Raw genomic sequence first — 16,520 nt, 5'->3', positions numbered from 1 at the left:
AGTAACATATAGAATTATTGAAGCACTATATTGTACACCTAAAACTAATATAACACTGTATGTTAACAATACTGGAATTAAAATTAAAAAAAAAAAAACCTAAACTGTCAAAAGTCAAAGACAGAAAGAGAATTTTGAAAACAACAAGAGAAGAGCAACTCATTATATAAAAGGGAATAACCATAAAACTATCAATAAATTTCCCAGCAGAAGTCTCATAGGCCAAGAGAGAGTGGGATGATGTACTCAAAGTACTAAACAAAACAAAATAAAAATAAAAACAAACAAACAAAAAACCCCTGCTAACCAATAGTACTATATCCGGCAAAGCTATGGTTCAGAAATGAAAGAGAATTAAAGACATTATCAAACAAAAGCTGAAGGAGTTCAACACCACTAGACCTGCCTTACAAGTAGTGTTAAAGGGAACGCTTCAAGTTGAAACAGAGGATGCTAAGTAACAACATGAAAACATTCGTAAGATAATTTTCATTGATAAAGGTGAACATATAGTCAAATTCAAAATGCTTTAATACTGTGAAGATGGTATATAAATATATTTTAACTCTAATATAAAAGTTAAAAAACAAGAATATTAAAAATAACTGTAGCTACAATAATTTGATACTGGATACACAATATAAAGAGCTGTAAAGTGTGATATCAACAGCATGCAATATGGAGAGAACAGAAGTAAAAGTATGCCAATGATTTTATAAAACCTCTAGTAGGTACACAAAAGATAAAGAGAAAAAACATCCAAACATACCACTGCAAAAAATTAACAAAGCGCAAAGGAAGACAGGAGGAGAGGAAGGAAAGATCAAAGAAGTTATAAAGCATTCAAGAAACAATTAACAATGAAAATAGTAAGAACTTAACTATCAATAATTACATTAAATCTAGATTTATCTATTCAAAAGACACAAATTGGCTGTTGGCTAGAAAACAACAACCACCAGGATCCAACATTATACGGCCTACAAAACATTCATGTTATGTTTAAGGACACAGGCTTAAAGTGAAAGGATGAAAAAACATTGCATGTAAAAGGCAACAAAAAGGGAACAGTGTGGCCATATTTATATCAGGGAAAATACATTTTCAATCATAATCTGTCACAAGAAACAAAGGTGATCACTCTGTGATGATAATGAGGTCAATTCATCAAGAGGATGTAACAATTAGAAGTATATATGATATTTACCTAACATTGGAGGACCTAAATATATAAAGTAAATTTACACTAAACAGAAAGGAGAAATACAATATAATAATAGTATGGGACTTTAATACCCCACTTTCAACAATGGAGAAATAATCTACACATAAAACCAAAAAGAATACAATAGGCTTGAATAACTCTATAGACCAACTGGACCTAACAGATATGTACAGAATATTCCATCCAGTGGCCACAGAATACACATTTTTCTCAAGTGTACTTGGAATATTCTCCAGGATAGATCATATGTTGGGCTACAAAACAAGTCTTAACACATTTAAGAAGACTGAAATAATATCAAATATGTTTTCTGACCACAATGGTAACTAGAAATCAGTTTTCTGACCACAATGGTAACTAGAAACTAGAAATCAGTAACAGAAGGAAATTTGGAAAATTCACAAATATTGGGAAATTGAACAATACACTCCTGAAATACAAATGAGTAAAGAAGAAATTGAAAGGGCAGCCAAAAAATACCTGAGACAAAGGAAAATGGAAACCAACATAGCAAACTTATGAAATGCAGCAAAACCAGTTGAAAGAAGGAAGTATATAGCAATAAAGCCTACATTAAGAAAAAAGAAAAATTTCAAATAAGCAACCTAATGTTATATTTCAAGGAACTAGAAAAGGAAGAAAAAAACTAAGCCCAAAGTTAGCAGAAGTAAGGAAATAACAAAGATTTTTAGAGCAGAAATAAATGAAACAAGAAAGACAGTAGAAAAGATTTAAAAAATTAATTGTTTTGGTTTTTAGAAGGTAAACAGAATTGACAAACCTTTAAGTAGGCTGACCCAAGAAACGAAGGGAGAGGAATCAAATAATAAGATTATAAATGACAAGGAGACATTACAACTGATATCACAGAAATACAAAGGATCATAAGAAAATAATATGAATAATTATACAAGTTGAATATTTAAAAGAAATGGATAATTCTGAGAAACATACAACATACCAAGACTAAGTGATGAAGAAATAGAACATCTGAACAAATAGGAGATCAAAACAATAATTAGTAATCTCCCAACAAAGAAAGCCCAGGAACGGATGTTTTTGTATGTGATAATAAAAGCACAGGCAAAAAGGCAAAAATAAATAAGTGAGATTATATCAAAGTAAAGATTTCTTCCACAAAGACTGCAATCAAGAAAATGAAAAAATAATCAATGAAATGGGAAAAAATACTTGCAAGCCACATATCTGATAAAGGGTTAATAGATGAAAGTTATAAGTAATTCATGCAACCAATAGCAAAAAAAACCCAAATAGTCCAATTAGAAAAAAAATGAGCAAAGGACCTGAATGGATATTTTTTCCCCAAAGAAGATACACAAATGACCAACAAGTAAATGAAAAGGAGTTCAACATCATTAATATTCAAAGGAATGCAAATCAAAGCCACTATGAGATATCACTCACACCTGTTAGGATGGTTATTATCAAAAAGACAACAAATAAAAGATGTTGGTGAGGATGTGGAAAAAAGGGTACTCCTGTGAACTGTTGGTGGGAATGTAAATTGGTATAGTCATTATAGAAACTGTATGGTGGTTCCTTAAAAAAATTAATGATAGAACTACCCTACGATCCAGGAATCTCACTTTTGGGCACATTACCTAAAGAAGTTGAAATCAGGAACTTGAAGAGATATCTGCCTGCCCATGTTCATTGCACCATTATTTACAATATTTACAAGAGCCAAGATATGGAAACAATATAAATGTCCTTTGACAGGTAAATGGATAATGAAAATGTAATATATATATTACATTATAATATATAATATTATTTAGCTTTAAAAAAAGAAGGAAACTCTGTCAGTCGCAACAACATTGATGAACTTGGAGGACATTTCATGTATGCTAAGCAAAATAAACCAGTCACAAAAAGACAAATACGGTATGATCTCACTTATATGTGGAAGCTAAAAAAAGTCAAAGCCCCAAAAGCAGAGAATAGAATGATGGTTGCCAGGTGGGGGAAATGGGGAGATGTTGGTCAAAGAGTACAAACTTTCTGTTATGAGTAAATTCTGAAGATCTAATGCAGATCTCGGTGGCTATAGTTAGATACTATAATATATACTTAAATTTTTCTGAGAAAGTAAATTTTAAATGTTCCCACCACAAAAAAAAAAAGTATTTAAGGTAATGGATGTGTTCATTAGGTTTTTTGTGGTAATCATTTCACTATGTATAAGTATATCAAGTCATCATAACATGTACTTTAAATATATGCAATTTTTATTTGTCTATTATACCTCAATAAGGTTGGAAAAGCATCTCCTGATATATGCTTTTTAAAAGAAATGGGTAAAAATAAAAATAACAGGTAAAAAATAAATGGGTGAAGATACGCCAGTCAATAATCATAAGTAACAAAAACAACAATAATTTGGTTATAAAATGTATAAAAATAACAAGCAAAATGTAAAACAAAGTTAATAAGCATAAATAAGATTAATTGATATTGACAATAACAAAATGCCTAACCACCAATTGTGACATAGCAAGCACAGATCCTTATCAAATCAAAGTAAAACTTAATAGAAGAAATCATTGTACCTACAATTATAGAATCTTTGGTAGATTAACATTTGAAAAATTGTTAAGAATATAGACATTTTAATAAAGAGTTTGCATATAACAATATTTTAATGTACACTATATTCATTTCAAATATCTATCAAACATTTATGGAGGATTTCTTCTTTCACAGTAGATTCTACATAGAAAAAATCACGTAAATTCTAAGAGCAAGTTATTAATTCATATGGGTAACTTCATTTCCAGGTGTGCAGCAATGGTGAATGTGTGAAACTTGAAAAGGTCTACAATTCAACCAATTGCTCTTCTCAATGCAATGAAAATGCTGTAAGATTTGACTCCTTTTTAAATTAATGTCTTGCCTTATTTACATAGGACTTCATTCTTGGGCATGGTGTGTGTGTGTGTGTGTGTGTGTGTGTGTGTGTGTGTGTGTATGGTGATTTTTTAAATCAAGCACATATTTGGGATCCACTTTTTCATGTGTCAGCCATAAAATTGATCTAAAGATCCAAACCAGTATTACACATAGATATTGCCAATATTGCAAGTATATATTTTATCATTGGACTAGTAATCTACAAACCCAATAATTTATGTACATATGAAGTTTAAACCTAATGTTTAAAGTTAGATCTATCGTAATGTCACTTATAGTTAAATTATATCAATGTCAACATTAACCTAAAACTTTTGACAAAACAACAAAATTTATATATATATATATATACACACACACACATATATATCCTCAAATAAATAAATAGTGCCCAGTACTAGCAGTACCCAGTGTTTGCATTTGTGTGTAACATCTCTCCTTAACCCAATTAATCAGTAACACTTAATGTTGTATACGTATCAGGTACTTTTTCAAGTACTTTATATATATATTAAATTTTAAAAGTTTCATTAACAGCCTTAACAGGTGGGTACCATTCCTATATCCACTTTTATAGATGGAGAATAAATTACATGATGTTATGTGAAAGGAAAAGCTGAGATTTAAATACAGAAAGAATGCATATTCTTAATCATTACACAATGCTCTTTGATGAACTAAAACATTGTGCCACCACTTTTTCTCATGTTAATATTTCATTACTACTAAGCCTAGTTAGAACCTGAGATCTGGCTATAACATGTCTAACTCTAGCAGGGCTGTTCCTTTAATAAGATTGACTCCTTCTAGAAAGATAAGTCAAGCCATCTTGTTCTTCTGGTTTTGAATTTGTTAGAATCATTCTCTTGTCCAAAGGCCATCTTCAAAAGTGGTTGCTTCTTGTAATTTTTGCTTATTTTTTTCAAAGGAAGATTCTGATATGCAGTTTAGCTAATTTATCAGTAAAAAAAGTGTGTGTGTGTGTGTGTGTGTGTGTGTGTGTGTGTGTGTGATGTAGAACTAAGCAAAGTGAGGTGGAAAACACACACATAATCTGATAAAATTATGACTGCTCTTCCAGGTGGATGGCCATGAACTTGAGTGCCAGTGTGAGGAAGAACAGGAACATGTGGACTGGGGAGAAAACTTAAATGTTACCAGTGAGCATCCTAGAATATAATATCTTGCATATATCACAGCTTAGACAATGAGAAAGCTTTTTTGCCCCATTTCTGAAATCTAAGACATAGATGTTGTGTTTCTGTGTGGATTTGCATGGTATTTTAATTATGTTGCATATTTAAATACCCAAATTTGAATTTACAACAAGTACCTTTTAGAATGAATGTATCTTCTTTTAGTTAAATTTGGATTAGATCTTCTAAGAACCCATAACACAAGGTCTTTTCTATAGTCAGTTATTAACTGACAGTCAAAACATTTCTTGCTGATTGTGGTTCTTAAACAAAATGGACTTCTTGGGTGGAGTGTCAATGGATAATACAGATGATAATTTCTGTTATGTCTTGGTCTTCTACTTTATATTTTTTAAAAAATTGGAGGAAGGGGGAATTAAAGTCCTTTAAGGAAGGGAGAAGCTGGATCATAACAGCTCAGTTAATATTCCACTGTCCTAAATTTGATGTCCTGGCTAAAGCTTATGTTTTTTAATGTTGCAGATATATCCATCCTGGTTGTTGTGCTTGTCCTGGTTATTATTGGTGTTGGGGTAGTCGTATTATTAATTCATTACCAAAAATGTATTAAGTTGAAGCAAATTCAGAGGTATGTATTTTCTATGTACTGAAATGGGACCATTACTGGGAATATACAAGCTTTGTCACTGTTGATGATACTCCATGGAAGAGAAGTATAAGCCCTTACTGAGGACAAAGTAAGAGTAACAGTGAATCGAGCTTTTACATATTTATGTTCTCATCTCCAAATGCTTATCCCAATGGTTTCCAAACTTCTTCACACATTAGAATCATAGGGATTTTTAAAAGAATGCTAATTTTAGTTCCTACCTCAGATTTTCATTGTTACAGGGTATAACCTGAGTATCAATCTTCTAGAAATCTCCTAGATGATTAAATGTTAACCACAGACTTATCCTATCACTTACGTCGATATTCAATTTCCTTCTTGACAGCCCACCTAGAGACACACTGGGAGTGGAGAATAAAGGATACTTTGGCGATGAGCAGCAGACAAGGACTGAGCCAATTTTACCTGATTTTCATCCCCTCCATGTAAGAAAATGTCATTTGCAATAGTTAATTAATTGATTTAAAAAGTAGTTGCACATGTATTTGAAGTGGAACTAGCCCCGAGCTAAGTGATATGGAAGAGGCAAGAGAGCAGTTTAACATAATTCCACACCAATGGAGCCTTCAGTCTACATGTGGGGAAGGAAAGGATGGCAGGACACAAGCAAACCAAGACTGTATTTCCGAACAGCATGGATTAGTTAAACAAAATACGGATTTGTGCACTATTGGAAAAATTCACAAACATAAACTATATTTTGAGACATAAAACTAGTCTTTTTAAAAAGATTTTATTTATTTATTTGAGAGAGAGCATGAGCAGGGAGAAGGGGCAGAGGGAGAAGAAGACTCCCCGCTGAGCAGGGAGCCAGATGCCGGGCTCCATCCCAGGATCCTGAAATCATGACCTGAGCTGAGAGCAGGTGCTTAACTGACTGAGCCACCCAGACACCCTGGGACATAAAACAAGTCTTAACAAATTTACAAGAGTTGGAGTCATACAAAATATGTTCTCAAAATAAAATGTTATTAAAAATCAGTAACAGAAAAATATTGGAAAAATCCCCAATTGAAATTAGATAACAAATTCTAAAGAACACTTGGGTCAAATAAAAACTCAAAGAGAGAACAGAAAATACTTTAAAGGAAAATGAAACAAAACATACCAAAATTTGTGGGAAGTAGTGAAATTAGTAATTAAAGGAAAGTTTATAGCACTAAATGCTTATGTTAGAAAAGAAGAAAGGTATCAGTTCAATGATATCAGCTTTCATTTTAAGAAACCAAAAAAAAAAAAAAAAAAAAAAAGAAAGAAAAAAGAAAAGCAAATAAAGCTCCATGCAAGTAGAGAACAGGAAAATAGTAAGTACTGGGCACCAATGAAATTGAAAACAAAACAAAACAAAAATCACATATGAAAACAATGAAAGAAAAGGCTGTTTTCTAGAAAATAATTAATCTTATAAACTTCCAGTCAGACTGAGCAGAAAAAAAGCAAGAGAGTTAGCATGACTATCAGAAATCATAAAGGTAACATCACAGGAGAGCATACCCTTATTAAATTGACAATATTTTGAATATGGAGATTAATTTGGAAAATTATTATTTTAATATATTTGGCAGTGTAATTAAATAGTAAACGTTTTGAAAGTTGCAAATCACCAAAGCTTATTCATGAATAGATAAACTGAATACCTCTGTATGTAACAGAGAAAACTGAATTTGTAGTAAAAACCTTTCTACAAAAAAAAAAATGAATTCTACCAAACATATAATGATGAAATAATACCAGTTCTACATAAACTTTTCTGAAAAATGTGAGAGAATTGACACTTCCCAACTCCTTTTATAAAGACAGTATTTTTCTACTATACACATAGAGAAAAGCACTACAACAAAGAAAATTATTTGCAAATACTTCTAATAAATATAAGTATATAAATATTAAATTTTAACCAATTGTATTTCACAATGCTTAAAAACGATAATTCGCTGTGACCAAACGAGGTTTATCGTAGGAATGTAAGGCAAATTTAACATTAAAAAATCAATCAAGCTAATCCACTATATTATTTTACAAAAAAGAAAAACCATATGATCATCTCGATAGATGCAGGAAAAGTATTTGAAAAAAATCTAATATATATTCCTGATAAAACTCAGTAAGCTAGGAACATAAGGAAACTTTCTGAACCTGATGAAAGTGTCTATCAAAAAACCTACACCTAATATCACGTTTGTGGTTTAAAAAACTGAATATCTTTCCTAAATATCAGGAACAAAGCAATGATGTCCACTGCCACCACTTCTATTAACCATTTTATTTGAGATTATAGCCATTACAATAAAGCCAAAAAAAAAAAGAAAGAAAAAGTAAACTGTTTTGATTTGCTGAAGACACAATCATCTATCAAAAATCCTATAGTAAATAAAAAGGAATTTAGTAAGATTTTAGATTACAAATTCATATGCAAAAACCTGTTGTGTTTCCATACACACACAATGAACAATCCAAAAAATAAAATGAAACCACAAAATAACATTTACAGCAGCATCAAAAATAGGAAATACTTAGGGATAAAGCTGACAAAATATGTACAAGAAATGTACAAAATATGTAGATAGAAAAATACAAAGCATTGATGAGAAAAATTTTAAAAGACCAAAATAAATGGAAATACACTGTTGTTGGCTCAGTTCTCGGCAAATGGACCTATAAATTCAAAACAATATTAATCACAGTATTGGCAGGAATTTTTATAAGATAAATAAATTTAACAAGGATATAAGAACAATAAACAAAAATTAATTTTATTCCCATATACTACTAACAAATAATGTGGAAACAAAATCAAAAATAAAATTTGAAATAGCACCAAAGATGTGAAATATTTAAGGACACTTCTGACAAACTACGAACCAGAACTTTATATGGAAAATGATAATACACTGCTGAGAAAAATTTTAAAAGACCTAAGTAAAGAGGGGTATATAGAGTCACATGTATATTAATATATTGATTGATTGCTAGTTGATTTGCCAGTTGATTTTTTACAAAGGTGCAAAGGCAATTCAGTGGAGAAAGAACAGTCTTTTCACAATTGGTGATGGAACAACTGGGTATCCATATGTACAAAGACTAACCGTGATCCATTCCTCAAACCAATAACTAAATTAACTCCAACTGCAATATATACAGAATATATGTATTTTTTCCTAGTAAAAAATTTAAATTAAAAATGTACAAATTAAGTGATAGTGTTGAGAGGTAAATATTTGGGGGGTAAATGTACAATGACATGCAAGAGCGAGGTCATTATTTTAAGTCAAGAAAAGTGGCTAATTTGAGGGGAGGGGGTTTGTGGGAATAGTGATAGGAAATTTGAAATGGCAAAGTTTCATTTCTTAACCAAGGCAGTGATTTCAAGGATATTTACCTTAAATGGTTCATTAAGCCATGAACCTGTTTTATGTATGTGTTTTATCTGTATTATTTTTTCCTATGAAATGATTAAAAATGAAGAACAACAATACCAATTACTAGTGGGAATACGGACAATGAAAACTCTCATACACAGTTAATAAGAGTTTAAATGGTACAACCATGTGGGAAATTGGTACTAAGTATTAAAATTGATCATACATATATCTTATGATCCAGCAGTTCCTGTCATATGAATATATCCAACAGAAATCCCATGTATGTGTACATGGGAAAAACATTTACAATTATGTTCCAATAGCATTATTTGCAAAAAGTGAAATCAATAAAAATGTCTAATAAGAGTAAAAGGGATGAACAAAATGCTATATACTCATACAATGGAATATTACAGAGAAAGAGTAGTAAATGATATCTACCATATGAATAAATCTCACAAACACAATGTTAAGAAGATGTCAGATCCAAAAGGCATACTGTATGACTCGTTTATATCAAGTTCAAGAACTGGCAAAGCTAATCTATGGTATTGGAAGACAGGGTAGTGATTACCACAGGGAAGAGAGAATCTTCTGGGAAGGAGATAAAGTTTTGTTTTTTGATTCTGGGCAACTTTCAGCAACTTTCATTGCTCGTTTGTGAAAATCCATCCTCTATACTTAGTACTTGTGCATTTCTTTGTGTATACTTGACACTAAAGGAAAAAGTTGCCTGAAATAACAGCTTTAGCAATATATGAAGACGTAAGAGAAAAACCAACAATCTTGCAGAAGTCCCTACATTTAGTGATTTGTTAACTGCCTTTAACAACAGCTATGATTTCCAGTGCATTCAGCTCGTTGAAAAAAACTGTAAGTGTCCACATTGAGAAGCTACAAAGTCATTGCCTTAAAAAAAAAAATTAACCACTGAAGAAAGCATTATAGGTAGGACAATACTGATGAAATTACCCAATAGGACTGTCTCGAAGGAAGGAATACAAGCCTTCAATTCAGAGACTAAGTATTACCTGACTATTATTAGATGCAAATGCCAAAGAAAATATAATATTAGCATTTTTAAGGTAGGATGTTTTTTGGTTAGTGGTGGTCTGATAACAGAGCTCCACAGGTTTTGAATGCTTTGCCCAACTCTACATGTCCCATAAGCCCTGTGTTTCTTACTTCACAATATTTCAGAACATGTTCCCACTCGTCCCCCAGAAATACATATATACTGGAAATGCTTCTACTGAACTTCACTCTCGTATTTAAGGATGGTTAGTTAATCTTTCTCTGGTTGTATGATGGTTTATTATTTTGATTTGTTTATATTTTTTATTATGCTAATGATGACCCCAAGATGATAAAGCAAGCCTTAATTGTCCACTGGAATGGATGGAAAGTATTGTGTGATAATTTTTTAAGCTTACACATAGATTTCATGACATGAACAACGTGATACTGATATCAATCTTGTATATTTGCCTTGAGGTTTAAATAAGAAATTATGTAAAGGTACTTATCACACTGTTTGCTAAATATTTAGCACTTAACATGTGTTAACACGCTTCATGAATTAATATGAAAAACAGTTGTGCTCCTGGAGAAGAGAGTCAGGTGAAAAGTGGCCTATGTGATCAATGAATATTCACAGAAGTCAACCAGGGGTTCACATAGAGCTTGGGGCATATTTGTTTCATTTCTAGAATGCAAGTTCCTTAAATGCTTTGACTTGTTGGTTAAATGAGGGAATGTAGAAGAGGAGCTTAATAAATATTTTTTAGGTATATGAATAGGTTAAATTCACTATTAATGGTATATATGCCATAATATGTTATAAACACAGATTGTATAGGAGAGTTGTGGTGTCAAATCTCACATTTAGGCTTTTTGTATTATTTGTTATAAAAGTATATAAATAACAGTGATTTAGCTGATACTTGTTTGACACATTAGTTACCCATCAGAGGCCAGTTTTCAGCATTGTGGTTTGGGAAAGGTCTTTTGATGTCCTTTTCCTGTTACATTAATGATGCTTAGTTATATTTTTCCTCTGGCACCCAGTACCTCCCCTAGGTAGGTCCTGTTTCCACTAGATCATGCTTTCTCGTTGTATCAATGTCCACTGGGAGTTAACAGAAAATACTTTAAAAAGGATAACCTTATCCAGGCATATCTGTATTACAACAGAAAGTTCTGGAGGTCCTCAAAGCCTTCAAGGTCCAGGAACGATATGGCTGGTTATGGCATTTCAGACATTTGGACAATTCGATTAAGATTTGGAGGCTGAGGGGCGCCTGGGTGGCACAGTGGTTAAGCGTCTGCCTTCAGCTCAGGGCGTGATCCTGGCGTTATGGGATCGAGCCCCACATCAGGCTCATTTGCTATGAGCCTGCTTCTTCCTCTCCCACTCCCCCAGCTTGTGTTCCCTCTCTCGCTGGCTGTCTCTATCTCTGTCAAATAAATAAATAAAATCTTTAAAAAAAAAAAAAAAGATTTGGAGGCTGAAAGACTTGCCTTGTGCAATTTTCATCATAACTCATAAAGAAACTCTCACTCTTCTCGAATGTAAGTTTATTTTATAAGTTCTTAGACTCCATCATTATAACAGAATAACCTAGGGAAGAGCATTGTTCCCATGTGTTTTAATATTTGAACATTTACTAGGTTGTATTCCGGAGATAGCTAGAAAATTTATATTGTGCACTTAGGAAATAGTCATACTTGCTTGAATACTAATTGCAGGTTAATAGTATCTCTTTTCACTAGCAAAGAACTGCAGAGTCCTTGGAGAGGCATCCAACCAGTTTTTCAAGTCCACACTACATCACACTGGTATGGTCCATTATCTCCTTTCTGTTGGTTGTACTGATCTGTGGCCATTTCAATAATTTTGGTACCACTTAGCCATGTTCTGGTTCCTTGAATAAGTCCAATAATATAACATAGTTCTCTGATTTGAGGCAGAAATAGGACAGGTCCCACTTATCAGCAGGGCTGGGATTAGTTTGAGAAGAGCATGAGAAGTCATGCTTGGTCATGCACGGTCAGATACCACCAGTAAAATACTGACATTGTGTTCATCATGAACACTTGGGAATTAATTTTGACTTTTTAAAACAGTGCATTACCACATTATTTCTCGCAATTACTGAGTTTGTTTGTTCCCCTCAAATGGTGCTTTTGAGATGAATGCCTCACTAATCCTACCCTACCCCCAGCCCTGGTTCTCAGGGGTCAAAACCCAGTAATGGCTTCCAATGGTGCCTTATCGTCCTTAGGGCTTTCCACTGACTGAGGTGTATTCCCTTATTAATATTAATGAAAGAGGAATACATTAGCCAAATTAGCATGCATATGCCTTAGAGACTGAGTCAAAAAGGAGTTATTACAGGATCTCTAGGATCTTCTGAACTGCTGGAGTGTCTGTATCTGCATCTGTATCCTCAAGGGCCATAGTAGAACCATTATTCAGAGTTGGGTACTGACATCACCAAGATTCTCAACTATGTATTTTTTTCAAATCAACAATTCTCATTATGCTTTCCATTAATAAAATGGATCACACCCTTTCAGCCTGTGTTTCCACAGAAATTTCCCATCACACGACAGGATCTCCGAGCATGCCCTACAGTTGGGATGGAGCCAAATGAGCATTTCTCCCCAGTCCTCACTCAACCAGTACAGTCTATTTCTATATTGTTTTTAATGGGATTTCAACAGAAATGTTTTCTCAATGAAAGTCCTAGTGCTTGAAAAATGTTTGGAAATCTCTTACTAAATGCACTGTTGGAGAGATCCACCACAAAGTTTACGAGGAAAAGTGGTTTCTGATAAGACTTCCCCGGCCAGAACCATCCCCCCATCCTCTCCCATAGCAATTTACAAACTTTCTTAGATTTTTCATAGATCAAGAAGAGATGGTCTACACGTGTGTGTGCTCATGTTTATGTGTCTATGTGTGATATCTGGTGTAGTTCCTGACACAACAAAATTTATTTATTACAGAAACCTGCAAATAAAGCTCCAAGAGGAATCACCGATCCAAATCAAAGTGCCAAAATGGTAGGTTCCTGTGACAGATGGTACCATGCCCCCCCTTTTTAACTTTTCAACTGTTAGCATTCTTTGTGTTCTTTATCTACTTATTGATTGAGTAGGCACACCTTCTGTCCTTATCAGAAGAACAGGATGGTTGGAATTGTTTTCTCTGATATGCTAGCATTTCTAAAAGATAATTCAGCAGAGCATGTTTCAGTCCAGGAATTTCCGACCTCACCACAGGAGCAAGCTAGAATTTGAGAGTGTCACAATCTCAATACATTTTAGACACAACAAAAACAAGACTTCTTTCTCAAACTTTTCTTGCCCAAGGGAATCGCCCTTATGGGTTTTCATTAAGGATTCTCAAGGACATAATAGCACTGGTAATTAAAGAGAAGGTACATTCCTCATGAACAGTTATTTCATGATGGTTTCATCAAAGTTTCACTTACCCAATCCATAACTACTATATCTGAGGGACGATTTCACTTCTGAATTGCTATGGCTATGTTAGAAAATTTATCCAAAAATCGCGATTTTTGTCAAAGGAGACAAAATGAGCATTGTTTGGCTGCATTTCAGAGTTCATTCATCCATTCATTGATTTCTGTTGAATTCCTACAATGTACTGGGTTAATACAAAGCTTTCCTCCACAAAACATTCTTACAGGGGATCTTGCCCAATATGCTTCCTCTGTCGGGATGGGGAAGGAAGGATATTTCTAATGGTCCTTCCACCTCAAAATGATGGAGCTGTTTAATACTAAAGAGTGGAGAGAGATGCTCTTTAGTGAAAGTAAATTGTTTGACTCCCTGTAATGAACACAAAATGATTTTCTTTCTTTTGATAGGCTTGTTCATTTTATAATGACTGTTTAATTAGCCATGGCTAAGGAGATCTGGGAAAATGTGAATAAATGTAGTACAACAGAATCCAGAAAGTTACTGTAATTAGCAAATAAAAATGAGTAACTGAAACATAACATGCTTATAGACTTTGGAGAAAATAACTTCTTTTTAACCATCTGTTTCTATTTAGAGCTTGAAATTGGATATCCAAAATGGCTGTGCAAGCCTAGGTTGAGATTTCTGGCTGAAAGATCTTCACAATCTTCCCTAGGTATTTGCTACACAAACTTCTGGCTGTTTTTCAAAATTTCTTTATCAAGACAGAAAATGTTAACAAGAAACAACCTCTTTCAGTAATATTTGCCTATAGAATTTACAACCTGTAGTGTAGACACATGCTACAAAAAAATTCTTAAAGTTTTTCCAATGCTTTTCGGCCTAACACAAAAATAGTTTCCTTGCTCTAATGTTTTCCTAAAAAATCTAGTTACTTTAAAAAGTCAATCTAGTTACTTTAAAAAGACTCAGAACCTCGAGGATATTAAATTACACCCCTGAGTCTAAGAAGCAAAACAGTGCTTATAAAGGGTTATTTCTTTGGGAGCATAAAACTACTTACTTTAGTTGAAATCTGACATGATTATCACTAATTCTGATTTAAAAGAAATTCTCTCCTGCAGAAATGCCAAGAAATCCAGTGCAGGAAGTCATCTGATTCTACTAAATAATTAAAAGGTAGATGGCTGTCTGGCTTATGTCTTATCAGTGAAGGAGGCAGAATAGTCACCTTAACTACAGCGTCGTTCTTTAAAATTGTGGTGGCAGCAAAGGAAGACATGAAGTGCTCCTGGTTAAATTCCTGGAATCTAATTCTAAACTCTCAAATTTCTAGAATTCCTTATGAACCTGACAGAAGTCAGGGAGTTATAAGAATTTCAGAAAATTAACTCCATCAGAGAAGAAATACTCACCATTCCCGTGAAGTGCTTGTGAGATCTTTAGAATACACAGATTCATGCACTTACTGTGTAATTTCTGTGCTGTCTCTACCCCTCCCTGATGACGGTGTGTGGGGCTATCCCAGGAATGATTTCAGCTGTTTCTTATACCAATGTTTCCCAACATGTTCTCTTGTGTTCTTTATTTTCTTTTTGTTACCTGTTAAAGCTCTATGCAATCGTTTTTTCATTTACTAAAATGAAGTTTTCGACAGTGAAATGGGAATTTTCTGATTCAATAAATAAAGGCTGCAAATCAAGGAAGAAAGCTGGTTGTTCTTGATGAAACTCTTGCTATATCGACGAGTCGATGGGAGGACAGAGTGAGATCAGCAAAGGACAGCAGGGACTCAGAACTTTATACCTAGTGAGGATTTATTTATTTATTTGAGAGAGAGAGAGAGAGAGAGTGTGTGTGTGTGTGTGTGTGTGTGTGTGTGTGTGCACGAACAGGGAGGGGCAGAGGGAGAAGGAGAGAGAGAATCTCCAGTAGGCTCTATGCCCAGCATGGAGCCTAACAAGGGCCTGAATCTCAGAACCCTGAGATCATGACCTGAGCCGAAATCAGGAGTTGAATTCTTAACGCACTGAGCCACCCAGGTGCCCCTAGTGAGCTTTTAATAAACATTTGTTGTTCTAATTAAAACCATCCATTTAAGAAAGAATATTGGTGATTGCATACTGAAAGCAAAAGAAGCTAATTTAAATGTTTTATGCAAATTTGTGAAAAAAAGAAATTCCGTGTCACATATACAGGGCTCATTAAAGCAAACAATAGTCCTCCAATGTCCCAAATGAGGGGACAGTCACATATTTGTATTTGCTTGAACAATACATATGTTGATGAACAATATATATTTTTGTAATATGTTATTCCCCCTATAAAAGGATCACCTTCTTGATTCATTATTTTTCTTATTGTTCTCATATTTCTTCCAAAAGACTCACCATCCCATTTGCCTTGGTTCCACATTCAGCCAACTACTAATTTCTACTGATTTGATTTTTTTTTCCCAAATATCTTCTCTCTCTCCAATTATGTCTGATCACCTGAGTCCTCCTGTTTCATTGCTTCCTGCCTAGTTAATCACTCTGGATTTCCAGTCTTGTCCCCTGCCCTTCAGATAACCCCAGAAGCCTTCTGACAGTTAAGCTCCTTTTTTATTTTAGGGAGTATTCTCCATGCTTGCCCCTATTGCTTCTCCGAGCTCCTAGAGACTTGACCTACACTTCTTTTAGATGCTACTACTCTGTGCTCTATTTCTTAGGGATCTTCTCCTT

General features: G+C 33.7%; 1 protein-coding gene across 1 annotated transcript in view; it reads left to right on the top strand.

The window, feature by feature from the left end:
• ADAM7 (ADAM metallopeptidase domain 7) overlaps positions 1-14,476 on the top strand; it is a 76,321-nt gene extending 61,845 nt beyond the window's left edge. Inside the window, exons 17-23 of the mRNA XM_087866609.1 lie at positions 4,024-4,104; positions 5,238-5,316; positions 5,836-5,941; positions 6,309-6,408; positions 12,118-12,183; positions 13,357-13,413; positions 14,432-14,476. Coding sequence (XP_087722735.1) covers positions 4,024-4,104; positions 5,238-5,316; positions 5,836-5,941; positions 6,309-6,408; positions 12,118-12,183; positions 13,357-13,413; positions 14,432-14,476 — 534 coding nt within the window. The remainder of the gene's footprint in view (positions 1-4,023; positions 4,105-5,237; positions 5,317-5,835; positions 5,942-6,308; positions 6,409-12,117; positions 12,184-13,356; positions 13,414-14,431) is intronic.
• The last annotated feature ends 2,044 nt before the right edge of the window (positions 14,477-16,520 follow it).

Source organism: Ursus americanus, chromosome 13 (assembly GCF_024610735.1).
Source record: "Ursus americanus isolate L20-20 chromosome 13, mUrsAme1.1.p, whole genome shotgun sequence".
NCBI classification, from domain to species: domain Eukaryota; kingdom Metazoa; phylum Chordata; class Mammalia; order Carnivora; family Ursidae; genus Ursus; species Ursus americanus.
Note: the sequence above shows the minus strand (reverse complement) of the source record. Positions and strands in the feature narration are given on the sequence as shown.